Source organism: Ornithorhynchus anatinus, chromosome 4 (genome assembly GCF_004115215.2).
Source record: "Ornithorhynchus anatinus isolate Pmale09 chromosome 4, mOrnAna1.pri.v4, whole genome shotgun sequence".
Classification (NCBI taxonomy): domain Eukaryota; kingdom Metazoa; phylum Chordata; class Mammalia; order Monotremata; family Ornithorhynchidae; genus Ornithorhynchus; species Ornithorhynchus anatinus.
The window spans coordinates 14,975,345-14,997,483 of NC_041731.1; the positions used below are offsets into that span (position 1 = coordinate 14,975,345).

At 43.8% G+C, this 22,139-nt stretch overlaps 2 protein-coding genes across 5 annotated transcripts in view; one reads left to right on the plus strand and one right to left on the minus strand.

Moving 5' to 3' along the window:
- SPATA48 (spermatogenesis associated 48) overlaps window positions 1–17,646 on the minus strand; it is a 76,225-nt gene extending 58,579 nt beyond the window's left edge. For 3 of the 4 annotated variants that reach the window (XM_029062311.2, XM_029062308.2, XM_029062310.2), the window contains exons 1-2: window positions 16,906–17,646; window positions 1,925–2,025 (exon numbers count right to left, since the gene is read on the minus strand). In XM_029062311.2, coding sequence (XP_028918144.1) covers window positions 1,925–2,025; window positions 16,906–17,275 — 471 coding nt within the window. In that variant the 5' untranslated portion in view covers window positions 17,276–17,646. The remainder of the gene's footprint in view (window positions 1–1,924; window positions 2,026–16,905) is intronic. The other variant, XM_029062309.2, reaches the window with a different exon arrangement.
- A 2,928-nt stretch (window positions 17,647–20,574) lies between these two features.
- The window catches only part of LOC100074827 (zona pellucida binding protein), a 36,081-nt gene continuing 34,516 nt past the window's right edge, over window positions 20,575–22,139 (plus strand). Inside the window, exon 1 of the mRNA XM_029062238.2 lies at window positions 20,575–20,709. Within this exon, the coding sequence (XP_028918071.1) occupies window positions 20,613–20,709 (97 nt within the window). The 5' untranslated portion in view covers window positions 20,575–20,612. The remainder of the gene's footprint in view (window positions 20,710–22,139) is intronic.

Consider the following 22,139-nt stretch of genomic DNA (forward strand, 5'->3'; position numbering starts at 1 on the left):
TGAGAAGCAGTGTGGGCTGGGACTCAGGGGACCTGAGTTCAAATCCTTGAACCAACCCTGCCTATTATGTGACCTTGGGCAAGTCACTTAGCTTTTCTGCACCTCAGTTTCCTCATCTTTAAAATGGTGACTTAATACTCATGCTCCTCCTACTTAGACTGTGAGCCCCATGTGGGACAGGAACTGTGTCTGACCTAATTATCTTGTGTCAACCCCAATGCCTAATGCAGTGTTTCATTTATGGTGAGGTCATTATAATCATCATAACTAGTATCATCTCTTAGACTCTACGACCTCTCATCTATAATTTCTTTTAATGTCTGCTTCCCCCACGAGATCATAAGCTTTCTGAGGGAAGAGATCATGTCTACCAACTGTATTATACTGTACTCTGCCAAGCCATTCATCCATCCATTCATTCATTCAGTTGCATTTATTGAGCACTTACTGTGTGCAGAGCACTGTACTAGCACTTGAGAGAGTACAATATAATAACAGACACATTCCTTCCCCACAGCAAGCCTACAGTCTAGAGGGGGAAGCAGATGATTAATATAAATAAATTACAGCTATGTACATAAGTGCTGTAGGGCTGGGAGGGGGGATGAGTAAAGGGAGCAAGTCAGGGTGACGCAGAAGGGAGTAGGAGAAGAGGAAAGGAGGGCTTAGTCAGGGAAGGCCTCTTAGCGGGGATGTGCCCTCAATAAGGCTTTGAAGATGGGGAGAGTAATCGTCTGTGGGATTTGAGGAGGGAGGGTGCTCCGGGCCAGAGGCAGGAAATGTGTGAGGAGCTGGCAGCGAGATAGGTGAGACTGAGGCCCAGGGAGAAGGTTAGAAGTCCTTAGGACAGTGCTCTGCAAACAATAAGCCCTCAACAAATACTATAGATTGAAGGTCATGGGTTCGAATTCCGGCTCCGCCACTTGTCAGCTGGGTGACTGTGGGCAAGTCCCTTAACTTCTCTGGGCCTAAATCCCCTCATCTGTAAAATGGGGATTAACTGTGAGCCTCACGTGGGACAACTTGATTACCCTGTATCTACCTCAGCGCTTAGAACAGTGCTTTGCACATAGTAAGCGCTTAACAAATACCAGCATTATTATTATTATTATTGATTCTAAACACTAAAAATAAAAGACATGTATTCATTTGCTCTTTTAGAGTTTCAGTTTCTTGTTCACGAGGGTTTTTTAATGGTTTTTGTTAAAGTGCTTACTATGTGTCAAAAACTGTTCTAAGCCCTGGGGGTAAGTACAAATTAATTAGGTCAGAAATAGTCCTTGACCTGCATGGGGTTCATAGTATAAGTAGGAGGGAGAACAGGTATCCCTATTTTATAGTTGAGGAAACTGAGGCACAGAGAAGTTAAGTGTCTTTCCCAAGGTCACACAGAGAGCAAATGGAACAGCTGGGATTAGAACCTGGGTGTTTGTGATTCCCAGGCCTCTTTCCTCTAGGCCACAAATGCTTCTCATCTATTTTCCTACAGGAATCCCTTATAATGACACATGATGCTCAATATGTCTAAAACCGAAACCATCATTTTCCTTCCAAAATCCTCTTCTCCACATGGAACTTTTTCAATATCCATTTCTGTGGTTGTGGATTGAGAATGCTTAAAACAATACATCCTATAGAAGGTGAAAGCTTAAATAAGTAATTTACTTAATAAAAGATGAATCCAAACAGATCCAAATTATGGGTTTACATTCATAGATGTTCAGAATGGTCTTTAGATATACTAACATAACATGTACATAATATATATGATATAAATACGTATATGACAAATGTGATATAAATGTATATTACCAACATATAATATGGTATATCCTATAATATATAGTAAAGATATATAATAAATATATAATATTTACTATTAAATATGTAATACAGATAATAATCAGGGGAAAATTACACATATTACCTCAAGAGCCAGGTCTCTTTTAGGTAATTTTTTATTTGTGAGTACACTATCCTCATGTCTACCCGGAGCAGGTGTTACTCTTGATGAACTTGTCCAACCTAGGAGGGAAAAAAAACAAGTTTTTAAAAGAAAAGCAGAGTGGCCTAGTGGAAAGCATACATGAATTCCCAGTTAGTTGGCCTGGGTTCTGTAGAAACACATATATACAGTGCAGTGGATAGAGCACGGGCCTGAGAATCAGAAGGTCATGGGTTCTGATCCCATCTTTGTCACATGTCTACTATGTGACCTTGGGCAAGTTTCTTTACTTCTCTGGACCTCAGTTATCTCATCTGTAAACTGGGGATTTAGGCTGTGAGCCTCACATAATAATAATAATAATGTGGATATTTGTTAATAATAATAATGTTGGTATTTGTTAAGCGCTTACTATGTGCCGAGTACTGTTCTAAGTGCTGGGGTAGACACAGGGGAATCAGGTTGTCCCACGTGGGGCTCACAGTCTTAATCCCCATTTTACAGATGAGGTAACTGAGGCACAGAGAAGTTAAGTGACTTGCCCATAGTCACACAGCTGACAAGTGGCCGAGCTGGAATTCGAACCCATGAACTCTGACTCCAAAGCCCATGCTCTTTCCACTGAGCCACGTTGTTAACCACTTACTATGTGCAGAGCACTGTTCTAAGCGCTGAGGTAGATAGAGGGTGGGTAATCAGGTTGTCCCACGTGGGGCTCACAGTAAATCCCCATTTTACAGATAAGGTAACTGAGGCCCAGAGAAGTTAAGTGACTTGCCCACAGTCACACAGCTGACAAGTGGCAGAGTTGGAATTTGAACCCATGACCTCTGACTCCCAAGCCCGGGCTCCTTCCACTGAGCCACGCTACTTCCAATCCAATTTGCTTGTTTCCACCCCAGAGCTCAGTACAGTGCTTGGCAACTAGTACCGCTTAACTAATACCACAATTATCATTACTGTTATTATTGTTAAAATGAGAGTTAGAGAGAGGGAGAGAGAGGGAAGGGTTCGTCTCTTCTACTCCCTTCTGGGAAGCCCTGATTTACTCTCTTCATCCAACCCCCTTCCGAGCTCCACAGCGCTTACGTACATATCTGTAATTTATTTATTTATATAAATGTCGGTCTATCCCTCTAGACTCTAAGGTCGCTCTGGGCAGGGAATGTGCCTATCATATTGTTATAGCGTACTCTCCCAAGCGCATAGTACAGTGGTCTGCACACAGTAAGCGCTCAATAAATATGATTGAATGAATAAATGAACGGTAGACAATGAATGCAATTGATTGATAAATACCATTTAGTAGGGACTCTATACATCAGTTCCCCAGGCCTCTGATTGACATATGTCAGGGCTCATAAGCATTCCTTCTGGATGAGCAGTCAATGTCCTAAATGACAAGAGTTTGGAGCCAAGCTCCCTGCCCTGAACCCATCCCTCCCTGAGTTGTTGTGGTGGCCATTCTCCATAGCCCTGACAGGGGGAGACTGAAAAGGAATCACCTCACCTGCCCTGGGGACCTTGGGCTTTCAGCCGGAGGACGACATTCCTAGAAAAGAAACCAAGGAACCACGGCTGGACTAGATCGCCGGCGCCATCGTAGCCCAGACATATGGCTTGAGGGAGGGCCGGGGGGATGATAGAGCCCCATAGCTGTATTTCAGGGTGCAGTTTTGGGATCCTCAACAGCCTGGATAATCTTATTGGTGCATAGTGGATGCCACCTCTTTTGACTTCTGACCAAAGGCCCAAATGCAACCTGAGGAAAGCTAGACGGCCATAATTCTGTGGCACGGCTGGGTACTGATTGCTCTGGGGAACCAGTTAGTCAGTCGTATTTATTGAGTATTTACTGTGTGCAGAGCACTGTACTAAGTGCTTGGGAGGGTACTATACAACAATACAACACACATTCCCTGCCCACCACAAACTTACAGTCTAGAGGGGGAGAGAGTCAACACTGACACTCGTTTTTCAGAAATTTGACTTACTATCTGATGGACTCGATGAGACATGAATGTGCGGTGAACATCGATATGTGAAAATGTTTCTATATGTAAAGGTACTAATCAACCCCAGTTAGTATCAGTACTTTTTAATTTATTTATCTATCTATAGACACATAAGCACATGCATATATCTATGTAAACATACATAAACATATGTAGATAGATACACACGCATTCATTGAAGTTGATTTCCCTGGTTAGGGCTCTTAATGGGTTCTCCTAAAAAAATGTGTTGAATGAAACAGCTCTAAATGAAGGATAGTTTCTCCTACAGCCAACAACTTAAACTAATGAAAAATGCATGAATCTCTTCACAAGATCCAAAATATTGATCCAAATAAAATACATCTCATTTGAGAGTGATAAAAACACAGAATTAACCCAAGTATGAATTTACATGATCATATATGTAAATGTATGGGTAATAAAAGATTATGAATCTACATAATTATATATTCCTATATGCGGCTGCAAAAAAGCTCAGAAAAGCATATTTGTCCACAGGATAGGTCTTGTCAAACCCAGAGTTTTGCATACATCACCCTGACGCTCACCTGAGTCCAGACCTTTCAGCACGTCTGATTTAACCGTCAGAACTGAGATCTTGGGGGTATTTTCAAACTGCCCTTGCAACGGTAGTTTTCGTAGCCAGCTCTGAAGGCTCAGTGTACTGGACTGGACTTATCTGAGAAGTATATTGGATGCAAATACGGCAGCTGCATGCGTTGGGGCCTGACAGATGTGCAGTCAGCCCCTGAAAGCCCAACACATGGAATGCAAGTTTGCTGATCTGAGCACAAGCCGGACAAGACTGGACGATGTTATCACACAGTGAGACGGCACCCTGAGAAATACCGGCGTTAGCATCCACGAACGCGATTTTGGAAAAAGCACTGAAAAGAAAACGTTTTAACAGGAGTTGGCTATGACTGTCCGAGGGCACTAAATAAACTGCATATTCACTACGCTCCTTAAAAAGCTACTTACACAGCTGATAAGTCAACACGCCTTCCTCAAACTACTGGATGCTGCCACCAAATCATTTTATATGTGAAGAAAAGAAATGACAACGAATTAATGGAAATTGTAATATTTCATAAAAATGAGCTTGGCTTCAATCCAAAAGCAACCACTTCCAATATTACAACTGTAGCTGAAGTACCACTAATAATGTAGTAATGAAATAAATACATTTCAAACAGTTTGTTACTAATGAGACCACAAAGCAGAACTCAAAAGGCAAGCAGATGGTAACATGGTTTTCGCACTTTCACTTCCAGATAAAACCCATATTTGGAAACTCAACTGACATACTCGTCATTAATGGGTAAGGGAAATAAGTCATTCCGTGTCACAGACTTCTACCCCAGGAACCAGCTCAGGTAAAAAAGCACATTATTTTCAGAATATCAGCTGGTACCAAATTCAGAGTCTGGGCGGGTTTAAGGAGAAAAACTCCCTCTATTTTCTATTTCTATATGGGCACATTTTTAAGAGTTTAGAATGTTAATCTGTTCCCAGTTCAACGAATAAAAAACAGTGGACAAATCAAAAGCTACATCTGTCCGTCTACCCATTTTCTTCACAGATGCTGTAAAAATCGATATTCAATGTTGCATAGACATAAATATGTTCGATTGAATGATTGACTGACTAAATGTTTTTAATATTATTATCTTGGGACCTTACGATAGAGTGGTCCAGAGGGTTTATCCCATGGGACTGTGTGTCAGATGAGTTCCGCCTAGGGAATTCCTTTTCCCTATTTACATGAGGGTCGGCGTGTGGGGAATTCCTCTCCCTTAACCCTGCAGAGCACTGGGGATTCCCTGGGGGAAATTTGAGAGCCAAGGTGGACTTGCTTTAGGCACAGCTCTATCCCGTGTTATTGCTGAGTCCGGCGGTGCACCCAGGAATGATCCACACAACTCCACACAGCCGACACGCACAGGGAAGCAGCATGACCTAGCAGAAAGCACATCCGAATGAGAGTCAGGAGACCCATGTTCTAACCCTAGCTCCACCCCGTTCCTGTTGAGTGACCTGGGGCAATCATTTGCCTCTTCTGCACCTCAGTTTCCTCATCTGTAAATGGGTTTCAAACACCTATTCTCTCTCACTCAGACTGTGAGCTCCATGTAAGACTGAAACTATATATGTTCTGACTGCACTGCATCTATTTCAGTGCTGGGCACATAATAACTACCCAACAAATATCACAATTATTATAGGCATAGATTTTCACTGATAACATTTCTATTTTCTGCAGTCATCAAATTCTGCTACTAGTATTCAATCCCATGATACATGGATAGTTAAATCAGTAGAAAACACAATAGAAAAATGGCTTTATTAGAGGACTGGGTGTAAGAGATGCACTTATCGAGTAGTAAACTCCATATAAAGATGAAGTTCTCCAATGCTGTTGGTATGTTCAACTATCTATCTATCTGGTTGGACATACCTATCTATCTATATAGCTATAGATATATACATCTGCATATGCTACTCCCTCCTACTTAGACTGTCAGTCCCATGTGGGACCTGATGATCTTGTATCTACCTCAGTGCTTAGTACAGTAAGCACATAGTAAGCTCTCAACAAATATTGTTTTTATTCTTAATCTTCTAGGCTTTATAAAAACACTGGCCTGAAAAATAAAGGCAGGTCCTGTGCCAGACAAATCTAGTTATACAGGAAGGATGAATAAACCATCAATCACCTGATCAGTCATACTTACTAAGCACTTACTGTGTGCACAGCACTATACTAAACTGCTTTTTTAAATGGTATTCATTAAGCTCTTACTATGTGCCAGACACGGTTCTAAGTACTGGGGTAGATACAAGCTAATCAAGATGGACACAGTCCATCTCTTACATGGGGCTCCCACGGTCTTAATCCCCATTTTACAGATGAGGCCATTGAGTCACGGAGAAGTGAAGTGACTTGCTCAAGGTCACAGCAGACAAGCGAAGGAGCAGGATTAGAACCCAGGTCCTTCTGACACCCTGCCCCCTGCTCCAGCCACTAGGCCAGAGTTGGTAGACATATTCCCCCTGTCCACATGCAGTTTACAGACTAGATGGCGAGGCAGGCATTAATATAAATCGATAAATTAGGGATATGTACATAAATTCTGGGGGGCTGAGATTGGGGTGAATAAAGGGATGAATAAAAGGGATCTATTCTGATTCGCGTACAAGGTTGCGGGAGGGTTAGACACACCAGACTGACACCAGTAGTGTCTCCAAAAAAAATGAAGCCAAGGTGAATATGTAAAATGTTTCAAAATATCTCTTATACTGTGAGCTCTGGACTCTGAGCTTGCTGTGGGCAGAAATGTGTCTGTTACATTATACTCTCCGAAGCGCTTAGTACAGTGCTTTGCACGCAGTAAGCACTCCATAAGTACGATTGAATGAATGAATATCATTTGCTCCTAATCTAGTAATGATTTTCCAACATCACCCAAGAGCTCTTGAATTTATGACTTTTGAACAAATACATTTTCACAAAACATCCCCGTGCCTCTATCCATATTCCCGATTTCCACCGAAGATTGCGTTTTTTAATCGTGAATGAGGTTCGCGTTTGGTTTTAAATCTGCTTCAGAGCAATTGCAGTGCTATTGCATCAATAGTGAGCACAGAGAGTCTAGTTTTGTGCTTGTGTATGCATCTTCTGCCCCCTACTGCACAGAATCCTGCTTATTCTCCGCATTTAAACTCCCTTTTTGTGCTCTCAGACCCAATCTACGCCTTTAACCCTCTTGACAGAGATCTGAATCTCTGAAGTCGAAGGTTGTAATTCTGATCCTCACAGTTTACACACAGTTAACTGACAGTTAGAACAGTTATGTGTGGAGTTGACCTCAGATGACGATGATTTTACATTTACTTTAATTGTTACACATTAGTTTTTGATTAACATAATATACATTCCTTGAACAGTTAATTAGCTCCACAGACCTCTCTTACTCTATCATGGCAGATTTTAATTTCCTTTTTTTAGCATCTGGCAGCTGTCATTGCTGAGACACTTAATCTTCCATGAAATCTATTTTCTTTTGGTTGTTGGTGTCAAGAGGAGGCAGTGTAATTGTATTTACTCTCAAGTTCGCCTGCCTGACAGCTTTCCATGCGCCAGAACCGTCCAAAACTCCTCCTTATCTACGTTCCCTGACTGCAGTGACCCTTTATTTTGCTTTGGATTAAGGTCTCTTGGATTTGGGTATCATTCCAAGAATACACCAGTATTCTTCCAGAGGAGGCTGTAAATTCAATCTGGTGTACAGCAAAATGGGGAGGGGGACTGGAGTATTTTCCATTTTTAAAGGGGAGACAAAGTTGAAATTTCAGAAAATTAGCAGCAATTATAATATTTTTTGGATTATTTTGGCATTATTCACCCTATAAGAACAAGTATGAATAGGGTTTGTAGTCACTGGGCAACTTGTATAGAATGCTGGTAGGGAATTTCAGAACATTCCTACACAGACTGGATGGAAAGTGAGTTCTATTGGCTCAAACGGCGTTTCAATGTTGAAACTCTTGTGCGCTTGAAAGTAGTTTTGGTCTTTTGTCCCCAAGTGCTTAGAACGGTGCTCACAAAGTAGACACTCAATAAATAAAAATGACTGTTCACAGGGGGGTTTTTCAGCCTCTCCCTCACCTGTATGACACCACCCTCCAAGCACTTACTGCGCCCTATGTGGGTTTTTTTTGGTTTTTTCTTCAATGTCGTAGTGCAATATCCAAGACAATTAACAACACTTTCTGAATGTTGTTATAAAGGAATGCATGACACAGGATATCAACATATGAATTTGTATTTAAAAACACCAGCCATGATTTATTTGAACCCAATGCCTCAGCCCATTAATTCTTGTTCAATTCACAATTTATTTAAGATGATTCTCCCATAGTGGGTGGAACACAACTAGAACATTATAGCAGTCTTAATATATGAGCTAAGTAGAAGAAGGACAACATAGGATTGACTCATTCATTAGCTAAAGAAGATATGAGCAGGTGTGAGCAGCAGTGTGACTTAGTGGATAGAACTAAGTGGGAGTCAGGTGGCTCTGGGTTTTAATCCTTGTCTCTGCCTCAAGTCTGCCTCAAGTCTCAGTCTGTCTAGTCTGGCTCTGTCTCAAGTTAAGTCAAGTTACTTAACTTCTTTGGGTCTCAGTTATCTCATCTGTAAAATGGGGATTAAGAGTGTGAGCCCCATGTGGGACGGGGACTGTGTTCAACCTGATGAACTTGTATCTACCCCAGTGCTGCCCTCTCAGGATCGCACCAGGAGAGTTTCCTGTACTCTACTAGTCTCAGCTGTGGGAGGGAGAGGCAAGTGGAGGCATACCCATTCCATTCCTAGCTTGGGCAGTGGCTAGCTAGAGGAAGGCAATCAGCTACAAGTCAAAGTTCATCTGTGCTGGGCAGCGGCAGCACACGGAGAGAGCCGAGGGAAGAGACTCAAGTTTACTGTGTGGAAGAAGGTGAGGGTAAGCCACTTCCATATTTTTACAAGGAAACTCTATGGATACACTGCTGAAATGATGGCAGACGGAGGTGGGGTGTTCTGGGAGAGATGTGTCCTTGGAGTCGCTGTGTGTCGGGGATGACTCAACAGCATAAGGCAAGACAAGACCCCAATGCAAACAGTGTTTGGCACATAGTAAGTGCTTAACAGGTACTATGTTTATTGTTATTATTGTTATTTTTAGTTCCGTTGAAAAGACATATAACATTTCTGGGAGGAAAGGTTCATCGATCCAATGGAAACTCAGCTGGCTGAATGGAGATTATGTGAGTGACATCACATGAAAACCACTAGCCCTAGAATCAATTGCTCTGAGCAGGTTTTCAGTCCCAAAGTCTTCATGCCTGGACTGCAGCTTGTCTGTCATTTCTGACGGGAGACTCTATCGGCAGTGGCATCACTTCATTCTGCAGCCATTTTTCTCGTTCTGAAGCTTACAAGATGTTTCTACATTTTATATTACCGGGTCTTGTCAATGTGCTACAGACTGGGCGTTTTCTCTGATGGACAGTAGGGTGCTTCATTCCATCATATTTATTGAGCACTTACTGTGTGCAGAGCACTGTACTGAGCACTTGGAAAGTAAAATTCAGCAACAGAGAAGGACAATCCCTACCCAGGAACGGGCTCACAGTCTAGAAGGGGGAGACAAACAACAAAACCAAACAAATAGGCAGTCCTCGTCAGCTTTTGGAAAGAACTGAACTGAGAAGAAAGAGATTGAAAGGGAACCACTCTCAGGAGGTATTATTTCTTTTTGTGCTATGCTTTCTGAATCCGGATCTAAGTTCTAGGAAGTCCTTCTAATAATAATAATATCTTCTAATAATAATAATAATAATCATGGTATTTGTGAAGTGCTTACTATGTGCCAAGCACTGTTCTAAGCACTGGGATAGATGCAAGGTAATTAGGTTGTCCCACGTGCGGCTCACAGTCTTAATCCCCATTTTATACAGATGAGGTAACTGAGGTGCAGAGAAGTTAAGTGGCTTGCCCAAGGTCACACAACAGACAAGTGGCAGAGTCGGGATTAAAATTCAAATCCTCTGTCTCCCAAGCCCATGCTCTTCCCACTGAGCCACACTGCTTCTTAAACCTTTCTCACTCATTAAGAAATGAATCTTTACAAAAACAAAAAAAGGCCTGTCAGGGAAGAAACTGATGTATATACATATATCATACATATATAACTGTGAGAAGAGGTGTTTTTAAATAACACTGAATATAGCTTTCACAGATGTTTCCATATGACTGTTTCTGCTATATTTAACTATATTCTACTTTATTCCAGCCAAAAGCCTTCTTATTGGCTCTTCCTGGATCAGATTTTTTTGTCCTTCTTATCTTGTAACACTGTCAGTAACTCCATGTGGACAAGATATAAGAAAAATTGAATGGTAATCTTTGAAACTCTCATTTAGCCCCTGTTGAAGATAATTCACCAAAACAGATTTTATTGAAATAAAGAACTGAAATTTTCAAATTTTCTTTAAAAGCTGAGACATACCAATTATTCGGGAGTTTTAAGTCTGAAATGTGCATTTTTGACACTATAATAATAAAGTCTCATGGGGAAATAGCTATTTTTACAACAGTGAAGAAAATTCTGCAAAATTATTTGTGAAGCTAGTAAAGAATAGATGCTTTTGGTATCCCCTTGAGAAAATGCAATTAACTTTCAAGAATGGGAATAAAATGGATACCTTCAGCCTTAAAGCACCTAGAGAATTTAACTTAGGACCATCCTCCCCAGTTCTTCTGGTTAGGGGAAATTTGGGGATTGAGAACAGGTAGGCAGGATGCAGTTGGAAAGTTGCATGGTGCTCAGAAAGGTTGGATTGAGCCTGTAATTAGGAGGGTGAATTCACAGGAAAGAGAATTAGCTACCACACTGCTCTGAAACTTTGATGCTCCAATAAATTAAGATAGGCACCTACTATAATGATTATAGCAGTTAAGTCTTTAACAGTTTAGGCACAGGCCTAAATGCAAAGCTGGATAAAAAAAAAAGAATCATATTGGACACAATTTCTGCCCCACAAGCGACTTGCATCTAACATGTAGGGAGAACAGGTATCTTATCCCCATTTTACAATGGACGAAACTGAGGCAAGAGAGGTTAAATGATCACCCTACGTCACAGAGCAGGCCAGAAATGGAATTGAGACTAGAACCCAGGTTGCTTGTCTTCCAGCCAGCCCCACCCTCTTCCCACTAGGATCACATGCAACAGTTGTTCATCCTTCTACACTTTCAGATGGACTGCGTGACAACCTTTGCTCCTCAGCGATGTAGAGTTGCATGTCATCGCCTGCTACTATCCTCAGTTGGCAACCAGATAAATCCTACTCTCACCTGCTCCCCCAGTCCTACCCTCGCTGCCCCTCTCTCAGACTTTCTACTCTCTGCAGCTCCCATGCTCACACCCTAACCCTGTGCCCTGATATTCACATGCCTACTCCAAACGTTATGGTCAGTCTCACATCTGTCGCCTTCTCACCAGACTCTCCCTGTACCACAACGGGATGCTTCGGGCAGGGGGGGCGACTTTGTCATTTCACATGTTTCCTGGACACCCCCTGCCATCCTTCCCCTCTCTCAAATACCGCCTGGGACCAGGTGGAAGCGATCTCCTTCCAGGACACCCCCGGGATTCTCCCAGATCCCTTTCTTTGACGTTTTGGTGGTCCTGAAAGCAGTGGCTTGCAACAGAGGGTTATTAATATTATTATAATATTAACAAAGGTTTATTAATATTAATACTATTGTTAATAATAATAATAAAACACACTAGGTTGGTCTTGTTAAGGACCAGAGCCTACCTGCTGTAAGGAAATAGAGGAATGAGGAATTGATGGTGGACTGCGGTAACTGGGATGAAGAAGGAGCTGGATTCAGGAGCATTAGGGAGACATTCATTCAATCGTATTTATTGAGTGCTTACTGTGTGCAGAGCACTGTACCAAGCGCTTGAGAGAGATCAATACAATGATAAAGAGACACTTCCCCTGCCCACAGTGAGCTTACATCTAGAGACATGCCTGGAAGACTCTTTTTAAAAGTCTTGAGGGTGGGGGCTGGGGGGAGAGACACCCAAGGATGGGAGGAAGAAGATGAGAGAGTGAGGGGTGATGGGGCTTACTGATTGCCACCAGGGATGCTATACTAACTCTACTGCGTAATAGTCTCCCAAACACTTAATACAGTGCTTTGCACCCAGAAAGCACTCAACAAATACCATCGATTGACTTGATTGACTGATAACCTGCTAAAAATAATTTGTCCAGAATAATACTAATAATTATGCTATTAATTAATCGCTTACTATGTCTCAGTAAACTCACCAACTGTCACTGAACCAACTCAGTGTCTTCAATCTGTCTTCCATTTCCCTATGTTGCTCTTCCGATTAAAAAAAAATAAAAGATCTGATTCCCTTGCTTTTTCCTCGGGACTTATTCCTTTCATGTGACTTCAAGAAAAGTGTCACTTCTTTATAACTGTACTTCCCAAACCCCTGGTACAGCCGGTACTTCACTCCAAGTGGGTGTTGAATAAGCACGATTACTATAGCCACTACTATATTTTTCTTATGACATCATTCCTAATCTTTGATAGTTTTAGCACTTTTTATTGCAACACAGAGCTAGACTTGTTATGCACCATGTTTCTCACCTGAACTTTTATTGTTGCGAGACAGGAGGAATTGGCTGCCTTATATTGATATATGATATATATATATATAGAGAGAGAGAGACTGAGAGCCCTTTGTTGAGTAGAGATTGTCTGTGTTGCCAAATTGTACTTTTCAAGCATTTATAACAGTGGTCTGCACACAGTAAGTGCTCAATAAATACGATTGAATGATTGAATGAATGAAGGAATATTCCCAAAGTCTAGATTCAGGTGGGGAAGAAAATATGGCCCTGTCAACTCCCTGTGGGATTCAGCTCCCTTTAGTAGCATTTGTGGAGAATAAGTTGCAGCAGTCAGTCAGTCACTCATATTAACTGAGCGCTTATTGCATACAGAGCACTGTCCTAAGTGCTTGGGAGAGTACGATAAAACAGTGACCTGATACATTCCCTGCCTACAGTGAGTTTACAGTCTAGGGCAGCGGCAGGAGAGGGAGTAAGAGAGTGACACAGTGAGGAGGAAGAGTTAGTAGAGCAGTCACAGAGAAGGGAACCAAAAAGTAGAAGTCCCATTTCCGTGGAGTAAATTGCAGGTTGCTGTGGTGGGGAAATAACCGAATTTTTTATGCCGCCGTTGAAAGAGTTTACGACTCCCGCAGTCTCTACCTGATCTTGGATTAACCAATTTGTGGACATAGATTTTTTGAAGGATGAAAAAAAACATTTCACAGCCCCGTTCCATCCTTTCCGCTCTTTTCACAAAGTGTCTAACTAGTAGGGCACCTAAAGCCCAAGAAGGAACACAAATTCACCTCGCTAGGTCTCCTCCTCTTCCCCATCTCACCTTCCCCTACCTCACCCTATTGCCCCCAAACTCACCGCCACCCACAAGGTTTCCGGCTGCTTTGTGAACCTGGTATGAGAGAGGAAGCATTTGGTGGAACTCAAGAACTTGGGTTGAAGTTTAGTGCTAAGTCCCCGAGGGCTGAGGTTGCTAACTCCCCCGAGGGCTGAGGAGCAGAGAGGACTCCTCCTGCTACCCCAGGCTTGAATAATGAGGGTAAGATGACTATTTCCATGGCGTAGTGGAGAGAGCACTGGCCTAGGAGTCAGGTTGTGGGTTCTAATCCCAGCTCTGCCACTTGTCTGCCACGTGACCTGGGGCAAGGCACTTAACTTCTCTGTGCCTCAGTTACCTCAACTGGAAAATGGAAATTAAGACTGTGAGCCCCACGTCAAACTTGCCCTGGTTATGGAAAAATGTCATTTACTTGTTGATTGATATTTGTACCTTTCTGCTGTAAATGGTGCTGAAAAGCTTATTGTCCAAGTTGGAATATTGAGCAGTTGTCATTCCTAACACCTGAATATCCAACTGTTAAGCGTTGGGAACTTAAACAAACAATTGATTTTATTCTGCACTCAAGATTGGGATGAGCTCTTCAATTTGCTGCCTGCTGTTTGATTGCTTTTGCACAATATAAACTGTTCCAGTGGTTTTGATTCCGTGAGTAAATAAAAGTGATGAAGAATTAGAAATCCCCAGTACCCAGGCCGCAAGCTGACATCCCTGGTGGTTCAGCCTGGCAGGCTGGCCTGAGACTGGCACTTGTCTGTTGCTTTGGGGGACTGTGCCCCTGTCCCCCAACCTACTGCTGGCATTCCAGCTGGGCACCCAGACAAGTCTAAGAGACAATCCCTAAACAGCAGTGTGGTCTAATGGAGAGAGCACAGGTCTTGGAATAATAATAATAATAATGATACTTGTTAAATGGTTTCTGTGTGCCATACTAAGCGCTGGGGTGGATACAAGCAAATTGGGTTAGACACAGTCCCTGTCCCGTAAAGGGCTGTCAATCGCTATTTTACCGATGAGGTAACTGAGGCCCAGTGGACATGTCCAAGGCCACACAGCAGACAGTGGCAGAGCTGGGATTAGAACTGAGGTCTTTCTGACTCTCAAGCCCGTGTTCTCTCCACTAAGCCATGGATCAGGGAAACGGGGCTCCAAATCTAGCTCTGCCACTTGCCTGCTGGTGACCTTGGGCAAGTCATTTAACTTCTCCATTCCTCAGTTTCCTGATCTGTAAAACAGGGACTAAACATCTGTTCTCCCTCCCACTTGGACGGCGAAGCCTCGAACGGGAATCAGATCGAATCTGATGATCTTGTATTTAACCCAGTACTCAGCACAGCACTCGACACATAGTAAGTGTTTAACAAGTACTAATATTATCATTATTATTATTATGAGTTATGTCTGTAAACCCAGAACACTATGTGAGGTGTGTGAACATAATAGGAATATTAATAATGATATCTGTAGTATTTGCTAATTACTTCCTATGTGCCAAGCACTCTAAGTGCTGAGGTAGATAGAAGATAATCATGTTAGACACTGCCCCTATTCTAGATGGGGCTCACAGTCTTCATCCTCATTTAACAGATGAGGGCACTGAGAAGTGAAGCGACTTGCCTAAGGTCACACAGCAGGCAAGTGGCGGAACCAGGATTAGAACGCAGATCCTCCCGGGATCTTTCGGCTAGGCCATCCTGCCTTGGGTGGCCATGACCCAGGGGAGTGGAGGGAGAAATCCTGGAGGTCTCCCACCACCGGCCCTTGGCTCAGAGGGGCGGGGGGCTTGGAGGGGACCCGGGGCAGTGGTTCATTCACTTATTCAATCGTATTTATTGAGTGCTTACTATGTGCAGAGGACTGTACTAAGCATGTGGAATGTACAATTCGGCAACAGATAGAGACAGTCTGCCCAACAACGGGCTCACAGTTCAAATGGAGGAGACAGAAAACAAAACAAAGATTTAGACTGCCCCATGTGGGACATGGACTGTGTCCAACCTGATTAGCTTGTATCTACCCCAGAACTTAGTACAGTTCCTGGCATATAGTAAACACTTGACTAATCCCATAAGTACGTGAATAGCTGGAGACAGCAGAAGAAAGATCAGCAAAGTGTAATCGGAAACAGAAATAGGACGACTCTCTTGGTGAGGTTTCATGATATCTGTGAAACCAAGAGAAATGGAAATGGCACCGGACACCGTGGCTAACAAAATCAACAGTGCACCAAAAATAATCTTTATGTTACTCAGTGCCAATTCTGTGTTTGTCCCAGCCACCCTGACAAAAATCTCCGTGGTTGCAGTGCCATCTTGAAAACAAAAACAGTCAATCGATGATATTTATTGAGCCCTTACCATAGGCAAATAATGATATGAAGTGTTGGGAAAGTGCAATACGATGCAGTTGATTGACACAATCCCCGCCAGCAGCGTGGCTTAGTGGAAAGGCACGGGCTTGGGAGTCAGAGTTTGTGGGTTCTAATTCCAACTCTGCCACTTATCAGCTGTATGACGTTAGGCAAGTCACTTAACTTCTCTGTCACTCAGTTACCTCATCTGTAAATTGGGGATTAAGACTGTGAGCCCAACGTGGGACAACCTGATTACCTTGTATCTGCCCCAGTGCTTAGAACAGTGCTTGGCACGTCGTAAGTGCTTAACAAATACCATCATCATTATTATTATTACGACAGGGGGTGATAGCCACTAAAATGAACTAGAGACTAAAGCCGTACATATATATCTAACACACTACTAATAGATATTACCGGCCACGGGTTCCGTTTTGCCAGAGTCTTCGTTTGGTGACTCGACAACTGCACTAAGACCCAAATCTTTTAATAGCCATTTCTCCTCCTCTCCCTCCACGTGGCTGGAAAACATTCTACATTTTTGATTTACCTCCGAGCCTGGCCCTGAGGGCGGCATCTGATACTGCCCTGGAATTCCAAAGTCTGCTCCGCTTCAGCTCTTCCATCAGTTTTGCTTCCCTTCTGACTTTCCAAAGACTGTCATCTGGAGGAGGGATGCGGAGCTGAGCTTTCAGCTTGTCGAGTTCCCCGGGGGTCGGGACGGGCCTGTCCACCTCGGCCTCCAATTCGGCCCGGCCTCCTGCGCTCAAGAAGCCCGAGCAAGGGTCGCCTAAGGGACTGTCATCCCTGTGCGGGGCTAAAGGAGATGAATGAGGGTGGAATTTCAGAAAAGCCGGGCTGCCCTTCTCTTCGAAGCTGCCGTAGTTGTGTCGATTTTCGGGGCCCCGTACGGAAGGCATGTTCGTATTCTTTAAAGAGCCTGTGGTAGTGAGATTAATTATCTTCAGAAAGGGCTCTTCGGCCGGGGCAGAATCCAGTCGGAAGGGTAAGTCAACACGGCAGTTGGGGATCGGCGATGTTTCCCTGCAGGGCTGTTCGAGATCGCTGGAAATGGAAGAGATCCTTCTACCTCAAACTCTCTAGCATCTCATCTTACATCTAGAGGTCATTTAGGAGACATGTTCTGTTAAAAAAACAAACACCGAAATGCCCGAAAGATAGTTTAGTTTGTAAATAAAGGAGTTTCTCCACCAAACGAGGAGCTAGTCAGCACCGTGATGGCCGAAAGAGCTAGGAGTCATGCTGTTGCTTGGCAACACTCAGAACATTAGAAAGTTCTGAAACACGGATTTGCACTTATCCTAATGACCTATTCTCTTGAGACAACACCCTTAGTATGGGGGCAATATTACTGTGATCTAATCCTCATTACTGCCTGCACTGAAAAGCAAAATATTTTCCCTTTTTCCCAAAATGAATGAAAGTAAACTGTACAGTCAACTGTACGTTGAAATTTCAACAACACACCATATTTAACTGCCCTCCATGGAATAATCGTTTCAATTATAATACAAAATAATAAATGTATATCATTTTCAATTTACATGTTTCATGTTTTGAGTTTTTTTGATAATATTTAAGCTCTTATTATATCTTAACCATTGTTCTAACCACAGAATATATTCAAGCATACCCTATAACACAACTGAGGAGCCGAATAATCTTGATAGAAAGAGCATAGGCCAAGGAGTCGAAGGACCTGGGTTCTAATCAGGGTTACACTTGCTTACTGTGTGACTTTAGACACGTCACCTAATTTCTCTGTGCCTCAATTTCCTCATCTGTAAAATGGGGGGGGATTTAATCCCTGTTCTCCCTCCTACTTAGATTGTGAATCCCATGGGGGACAGAGACTGTGTCTGATCTGATGATCTTGCACCAATTCTTAGGACAGTGCTTGGCACATAGTAGGCACTGAACAAATACTGTCATTTATTACGATATCGGAAGATGTGATTGTTTTGGGAACAGTTGTATAGTGGGGTACATTTTCGTACAGATCCACAAGTTAATAAATGAGGATCCTTTCCCCAACCAAGTCCAATAATTCCAAGTCCCCCTCCTCTCCCCATCGCCCCGACTCTCTCCCTTTGCTCTACCCTCCTCCCCGTCCCACAGCACTTGTATATACATGTACATATCTATAATTCTATTTATTTGTATGAATGCCTGTCTACTTGTTTTGCTGTGTATATATCTAATTCTATTCATTTATATTGATACCCATTTACTTGTTTTGATACGTACATATCTCTAATTCTATTTATATATCTCGAATTCTATTCATTTATATTGATACCCGTTTACTTGTTTTGATACCTACATAGCTCTAATTCTATTTATTTATATTCATGCTTGTTTGTTTTGGTGGGTATATATCTCTAACTCTATTTATTTATATTCATGCCTGTTTACTTGTTTTGATGTGCATATATCTCTAATTCTACTTATTTATATTGATACCTGTTAACATGATTTGATGTGTAGCTATCTATAGTTCTATTCATTTCTATTCAAGACTGTTTTGATGTGTATAAATCTCTAAATCTATTTATTTATATCTACGCCTTTTTACGTGCTTTGCTGTGTACATACCTACAATTCTATTTATTTATGTTGTTGCCCGTTTCCTCGTTTTGATAATGATAATGGTGGTATTTGTTAAGCACTTACTACGCGTAGAGCACTGTTCTAAGCGCTGGGGGGATACAAGATGATCAGGTTGTCCCACGTGGGGCTCACAGTTTTAATCCCCATTTTACAGATGAGGTATGGATCTCTAATTCCATTTATTTATATTGATGCTATTGGTTCCCGTTTACTTGTTTTGGTGTCCGTCTCCTTCCTTCTAGACTGTGAGCCCTCTGTGGGCAGCGATTGTCGCTCTTTATTGCTGAATTGGATTTTCCCAGAGCTTAGTACAGTGCTTTACAGTAAGCACTCAATCAATACTTCCTCCCCTCCCCTTCCCCCCTCCCGCCCTCCGCTCCTCCCCCTTCCCCTCCCCTCAGCACAGTGCGTACTTGTATATATTATTTATTACTCTATTTTGTTAATGAGGTGTATATCTCCTTGATTCTATTTATCTTGATGATGTTGTTTTGACTTGTTTTGATCTGTTTTGCTTTGCTGTCTCCCCTGTTTAGACTGTGAGCCTGTCATTGGGTAGGGATTGTCTCCATCTGTTGCCAGATTGCACATTCCAAGGGCTTAGTAGTGCTCTGCACATAGTAAGCGCTCGATAAATATTATTGAATGAATGAGTGAATGAATGAATAAGTGAATGAATGAATGACCTTTTGGACTGTGAGCCTGTTGTTGGATAGGGATTGTCTCTATTTGTTGCTGAATTGGACTTTCCAAGTGTTTAGTACAGGGATCTTCACACAGTAAGAGCTTAATCAAGATGAATGAATGAATGAATGAATGAATGAATGATTGAATGAAGCCCGTTGTTGGGAAGGAATTGTCTCTGTTGCTGACTTGGCCTTTCTAGGTGCTTGGCACAGCGCTCTGCACACAATAAGAGCTTAATCAATACGAATGAGTGAAGCCCCTGGTTGGGTAGGGATTGTCTCTGTTGCCGAATTGGCCTTTCTAAGCGCTTAGCACAGCGCTCTGCACACAGTAAGAGCTTACTCGATATGAATGAATGAATGAATGAAGCCCCTGGTTGGGTAGGGATTGTCTCTGTTGCCGAATTGGCCTTTCTAAGCGCTTAGCACAGTGCTCTGCACACAGTAAGAGCTTACTCGATAGGAATGAATGAATGAATGAATGAAGCCCGTGGTTGGGTAGGGATTGTCTCTGTTGCCGAATTGGCCTTTCTAAGCGCTTAGCACAGCGCTCTGCACACAGTAAGAGCTTACTCGATAGGAATGAATGAATGAATGAATGAAGCCCCTGGTTGGGTAGGGATTGTCTCTGTTGCCGAATTGGCCTTTCTAAGCGCTTAGCACAGCGCTCTGCACGCAGTAAGAGCTTAATCAATAGGAATGAATGAATGAAGCCGGTGGTTGGGTAGGGATCGCCTCTGTTGCCGAATTAGGCTTTCTAGGCGGTGGGCAGAGCGCTCTGCACAGAGTCACAGCTTCCTCGATCTGTCCGCCTGGCAACGAGCGCGCGCGGGGGGCGAGGGCGCTAAGAGGCGAAGGGGCGCGGCGGCGCATGCGCGCGCGCGCGCGCGGGAGGTGGGGGGTAACGGCCTCCGGGGCCGGTAGGCGGCGACGTTGAGCGATGGCGGGCCGGGGCCGGGGCCGGGCTCGGCCTCGGGGCCCGGGACCCGCCCTCCTCCTCTCCCTCCTCGTCTCCGTCCTCCGGGCGCCCCCTACCGGTAAGAGGCGGCGGCGCCGGCGGCCCCGGACTCCGACAGCGCCCCCCAGCGGGGACCCGAGCAACTACCCCGACCTCCGCCGCCCCCACCGCCGCATCGTCTGGTGGCTCGGTGGAAACGGCCTGGCCTTCGGACTCAGAGGTCATGGGTTCGAATCCCCGCTCTGCCACGTAGCCGTGTGACCGTGGGCAAGGCACTTCACTTCTCTGGGCCTCAGTTACCTCCTCTGGAAAATGGGGATGAAGACTGGGAGCCCCACGTGGGACAACCTGATGACCCTGTATCTACCCCAGCGCTTAGAACAGTGCTCTGCGCACAGTAAGCGCTTAACAGACACGAACATAGGGTCCCGCCGTCTGGTCCCACATGGGATCTCTTAAACGCTTGCTACGTGCCAAGCACTGTTCTAAGCGCCGGGGTGGATAAGAAGGTGATCAGGTGGGCCCAGGTGGGGCTCATGGACTTAATGGTCATTTTCCAGGTGAGGGAACCGAGGCACAGAGAAGTGAAGTGTGTCACACGGCTGACGAGTGGCAGGGCCGGGATTAGAACCCACGACCTCTGGCTCACCAAGCCCGGGCTCTTGCCACTAAGCCACAGTGGGTTCTGATCCTACCTCCGCCACGCGTCTGTTCTGTGTCATTTGACGTCCCCGGGCCTCAGTGCCCTCATCTATAAAATAGGCGTTAAGACTGAGCCCTACGTGGGACACCGGACCGTGTCCCACCTGATTAGCTTGGATTTATTCAGTCGTATTTATTGAGCGCTTACTGGGTGCAGAGAGCGCTTGGGAGAGTACGTCGTAGCGAGGCGCAGACACATTCCCTGCCCACAGTGAGTGTATCTGTCCCGGCTCTCAGTACAGTGCCCGGCGCATAGTAAACGACTCACATCATACCATTGTAAAATAGAGTTAAATAAGGGCACTTTCTTGATCGCTAATGTCTTCGTATCGGCAGGTGCAGTTAGAAAGCAACCAGCTAATGGTAACTGAGGGCTTTTTTTTTTTTACCACCTAGTATGTGCCAAGCACTGTACTGAGTGCTGGGGTAGATGCAAGATAATCAGGTCCCAGATACAGTCTAAGTAAGAAGGAGAACAGATATTGAATCTCCATTCTGCAGATGAGGAAATTGAGGCACAGAGTGGTTTTTTTTTTGTTTATGGTATTGGTTTTCCACTTACTATATGCAGTACTGCGCTCAGCTCTGGGACAGATACAAGGGAATCAGGTTGTGCCCGATTCCTGTCCCACATGGGGCTCACGGTTTGAATCCCCATTTTACAGACGAGGTGACCGCTCCACAGGGAAGTGACTCGCCCGAGGTCGCACAGCAGACGTACGGAAGAGCTGGGTTTAGAACCCGGGTCCTCTGACTCCTAGGCCTGGGCTCTTTCTACCAGCCACAATGCTTCCCAAATGCAGAAGC